Below are 4,746 nucleotides of genomic sequence, written 5' to 3' on the forward strand. Positions count from 1 at the left end.
ATGCCAGGGAAATGGTAAGTTGTATCTATAACAGCTTGCTTTTAAATACACAAAGACTTCTTTTGTGTCCTGCTACACTTGACTGCTTCACTTGATTGACCTTGGATATTAAATTTTTACTTCTAATTCAAAGTACTGGCCAATTTTTGTGACATAGAACATTTTAGGTATATTCCTTTAAATTGCTGAGAACAGAGGTTTTTGCAAGGACATTGCACAAGGTGCACTGACTACGTGATGGTTTTTATTTAAATGCACTGAAATTTCCTGTTGAGGTTAAAACACCTTCCTTGTTGGTGCAACCTCAACAGGATGAAAGAAGACTCAACTTCTTTGCTGAACAAACTTCAAATTTATCAGTGCATTTAGACTATTTCTATTATTCACATTTTTATACAGTGTGAAACTTCTACTAGATTAAGTTGGAATATTTTGCAATTTTATATTTAAGTAGATACATATTTGAGCTAATGATGGGCAGTGTTGATATAAAAAGCCGAAGTGATTTATGAAATTGCACGAATCTACTTAGGGAGCATGAGTTACTGATTTATTTTTTCAGATACATTAAAACTGTATCAGAAATGTTACTTGCATTAACCTGTAAGTAATGAGAGGAAGTGCATTTGTACTGTAAAAATATGAATATGTAAATCCACATTTCTACTGATATTTACACTAGTTTCAGCACAGAAACAAATAAGACCTAAACCAGACCTATTTCCAGACACTGTAGCATTGAAAAATAATTTTGCTGAATTGAACAAGAAAAGTTGGCAAGTATTAATTTTTTTTTATTCCCTCATAACAAGGCATGATCTCCTTTGTACTGATTCTTCAGAACATCCCCGTCCAATTCTGTTGTATTCAAACCTTCTCAGCATCAGTTATTGCAAACCTGTGCTTCCCATGCGCTCATTGAACTAATCTGACTGGCTCATCAGAAAAGTGCTTTCTCTTTTCTTCTTTCTCAGTCTGTGCTGTAAGATGGTTTGGTACGTGCTTGTTTTTCTATTGCAGCAGATAAGAAGGGGCTGGTGGAAACAGCTTTGACATGTATATTATAAGCTTTGCTTGGAGATGCATGTTGTCTGTAAAGGCATATCAGCTGTTGATCAAAGGCTGCTATTTCCCTAATGTAACTGTGGAAACCTAATAGTAGTCGGAAAAAGAGAAAGATTATGTATCAGAAAACTGATGTGATGATTCTCCTTCATTTTAGACTTTACAAAGGGAAAAAGACTCCCCTTCTTCGGAAACATTCCATATGCTCAGACCCCCAAAGGTGTTGCTTTTTTTTTTTTTTTTTTTTAATTAATTAGTTATTATTACGTGCAGTATTCTTCTACCACAGGAAGATACTTCTCCTCTGTCCACTTCCTCTAATGAAATACTGCTCTAGCTTTCTCTTCAGTCTTGTAAGGTTCAAGTTTTTGCCAGGTGCAGGTTCTTCATGACCAGCTCAAAACATCTTAGGGAGGCTTGTTGCTTTCTCAGAGAGGTTTCTCGGTGCTTCCGAGGTCAAGGTGTGCTGAAGCTCTGCTTCCATAGCTAAAACTGTTTCAGCAATCCTAGGAAGGACTAAAGCTCAAATCACTAGCAGGTCAACCAGGCCCCCTTAGTGACCACACAGGGCAGTCATGAAATCGGTGTAATTTTAAGCTGTTTTTCTTGACCCAGACCCTCCTTATTCTCCCTGCTGCAGCTATTTTATGATTCGGTAAGTGCCCAAAATTGGGCACGTTTAACATAATAATTATCTTTCTAACAGTTTAACTCTTTTTCAGACAGAAACATAGACAGAAATACCAAAATATCTAAATAATAATGTCTTCATCTGCTGGAAATCTAAAAGTCAAACAGTTTTGAAATGAGGTTCCAGTCTGAAAAACAGTAAACTAAGGAAAAAAACCCCACAAAATCTAAATTTCTTAAAAAGAACTATTTTCTGCTACTATCTCTAATCAAGAGAGTTTTGTTAATATTTTCTGTTAATAGCTTGATAATAAAGCTGTATCTTACCACACTTGATAACTTGCACATATTTTGCAATGTTTGCTTAGGTAAACATACTTCACAGTGCTCAGCTGTTTTGTACCCTGATCTGAATATTCTTTTATGCTGTATTTGCCAATATCTTTTTATTTCAGGCCAATTCACAGGAGGATCATGTAGTGAATACTCTGAAATAAGTTTCTTGTTCTGACTTCCATTAGCCCCTTTATTGTTAGCTTGTTCTTTCAGTTTTTAATCAGAAAATAAACTCTACATGTTGGTTTTCTTGTATGAGTATTTTCAGTTTGAGAACAGGTGCTTCCACTGTGTCTGCTTAGGTTTTCTGGAAAACAAATCAACCAACTCTTTCTCTGTTTTTTCCTTTCTATAACTTTATGTGGTTTGTTACAAACTATGTATGTTGTGGTTTAATGTGTTTAGGAAATAAATTCAATCAAATGCTTGTAAAGAAGAAATTATGAACACTAGTTGGTGATTAGAATCAACCATTTGAAAATTAAAGGTACTAAATGAGCAGTACATGTATAATATGTGTGTACAAGTATGTGATATATTTTATGAAAGTGCAGGCATAAACAGACTTTAAAAAAAAAACAATTTTTGCTAAGATGGAAAGTTTTGCTAATGACAGTTTCTCTGCTTGGTATAGGGTGTTTTCATGTACATTACGAACAGACATGAATTTGGAAGACTTCTTTCTACAGCCAATTACAATACCTCTCACTACCACAACGACCTCTGGCAGATATTTGAAAATCCTGTGGTATGCATCTCGTTATTGATTAAACAGTTTGAAAAAGAATTGTGGAAGTTATTTATTAGAAAGGACTCGAGATTTAAAGGCTACATGGAGAACATTAATTTATTATGCACTAAATATTGGTTGTGTACTAAAAGATGTTCTCTACCAACTGTTTAAGCAAATGACAATATATTCTATCAACAAGACAACTGATGACCAGAGTAAGGAGTTGAAGATATGGTCCTGATGTAACAGGTTTCATGCTTTTTGACATGATGAGAACCAGTTCGTTTATGAGCATAAGAAATTGTTTAATTCTGTCCAGTGCTTTCAATAGAGCAAATGAATAGAATATAAATTATTTTTTTGTCACTTATATATTAATTTATTCTGGTTTAATGTTTTAATTTTTTTTCTTTTTTTAGGACTGGAAGGAAACCTATATAAATCCCAACTACTCCAAGATCTTCACTGATAATATAGTAGAACAGGTGAGTGTAGGTAGTTTAATTAAAATTTGTGGGACTGACTGATAATAAATTAGCATACAGTAACTATTTCCATGCAAATCCTGTTTTGGTCTGTGGCTGAGCAGCTTTTTGATGTTTTGGATCTGAAAGGAATCTTTGCCATTTTGAAAACTAGATGAGAGGAATTGATATAATAATTGCTAGTTTGCTCGGAATAATGTAGTTGTCCCAGTGATTGCCTTTTCCAAAATATGGATGCATTTTGCTTATTTTTTTGAACTAGCTAGTACCACTAGCAGAAGGCCTAGTGAAATTTCTGTAGCAGATTACTGTGTTTCCTGGTATTTTATAAAGGCAAGTTCTTCTAGACACTTTTATTGGGATGTGCCTTTCTTTATGTATTCTCTGAGATCTGACAACCATGAATCCAAGGTGAAGCCTTTTGCTGGATATGAAGAGGTCCATTTTTTGTCTGCCTGGCTGCTTGTTTTCATGCAGCTGATCTGGACAGAGCACTTCTAAGGTTATAATTGTTGTACCAGTGTTAAATGATCTGTTCTGTGACAGTTAGGGACAGTGATTTAATGATCTTTGCTTCCTTAAGAAACCAGGATAAATTGTATTTGAGTTTAAAACAATGTTAAGTTTTAATCTGTTTTTCTTATTAGTTTTTAATGTAGAAGATCAAGACACTTATTTAGAGCAACCAAGGCACAGAATATGTGGGTACACTGATGCAGTTGTTAATGCTAAGTCATGGCTTACAAGGCAGCTCGCAGTTTTTGCTTCATTCTGTGAGAATGTGCTTGTGGATCAAGACAAAAAAGTAATTATTTACATATATTTGAATTATGGCTCAGATGAGAACAGCTGATATTCTTTAGTGACCAAGAAAAGTGAAGATGTCCTTTTTTAGTAGTTGAAAATAAAAGATAGCTGTTAAAGCTTAAAAGCTTAATTATATTGAAACAGATTAATGTAGTTCTTTGTTGGGTTTTGTTTGTTTGTTTGTTTGTTTTCTTTTGTAGCCATGTCCAGATGTGTTTTGGTTTCCCATATTTTCTGACACTGCTTGTGATGAATTGGTAGAAGAAATGGAACATTATGGACAATGGTCTGGTGGAAAACACCAAGTAAGTGTCAGCCTGTATAAACATCACCTTAATGAGTGAGTACCTTTATGATAGTAAGTCAGTGTACTGCAACAAACAAACGTTCCAAAGACATCTGCTTTGTGGTATAAAATGCTTAGTTTAGTCTATCACATAGCTTGTTGTTCAGTCGGTTTAGAGGCATTCCTCATTTAACCTTGAACTTGCAAATTCAGGTGCAGTTCCTGTAGTATTTATCCGACAGTTATCAAAGGCTGATCTTGAATAGCAATTGATAAATGTTCAGAGAAGTTTTCCTCATTTACCTCTTAGTACTAATTTGTCTTCTCCCACTAAGCAGTTATCGACAAATGTTATGAGCTACTGTGTTTGTGTTTGCAGAAAGCTCAAGGTATTCATTAACTCC

General features: G+C 34.6%; 1 protein-coding gene across 1 annotated transcript in view; it reads left to right on the plus strand.

The window, feature by feature from the left end:
* PLOD2 (procollagen-lysine,2-oxoglutarate 5-dioxygenase 2) overlaps nt 1-4,746 on the plus strand; it is a 36,602-nt gene that overhangs the window by 29,342 nt on the left and 2,514 nt on the right. The window contains exons 13-16 of the mRNA XM_029086376.1: nt 1,681-1,720; nt 2,666-2,779; nt 3,184-3,249; nt 4,257-4,361. Coding sequence (XP_028942209.1) covers nt 1,681-1,720; nt 2,666-2,779; nt 3,184-3,249; nt 4,257-4,361 — 325 coding nt within the window. The remainder of the gene's footprint in view (nt 1-1,680; nt 1,721-2,665; nt 2,780-3,183; nt 3,250-4,256; nt 4,362-4,746) is intronic.

The sequence above is a fragment of the Antrostomus carolinensis genome, unplaced genomic scaffold, assembly GCF_000700745.2.
Source record: "Antrostomus carolinensis isolate BGI_N321 unplaced genomic scaffold, ASM70074v2 scaffold10618, whole genome shotgun sequence".
In the NCBI taxonomy this organism is placed as follows: Eukaryota; Metazoa; Chordata; class Aves; order Caprimulgiformes; family Caprimulgidae; genus Antrostomus; species Antrostomus carolinensis.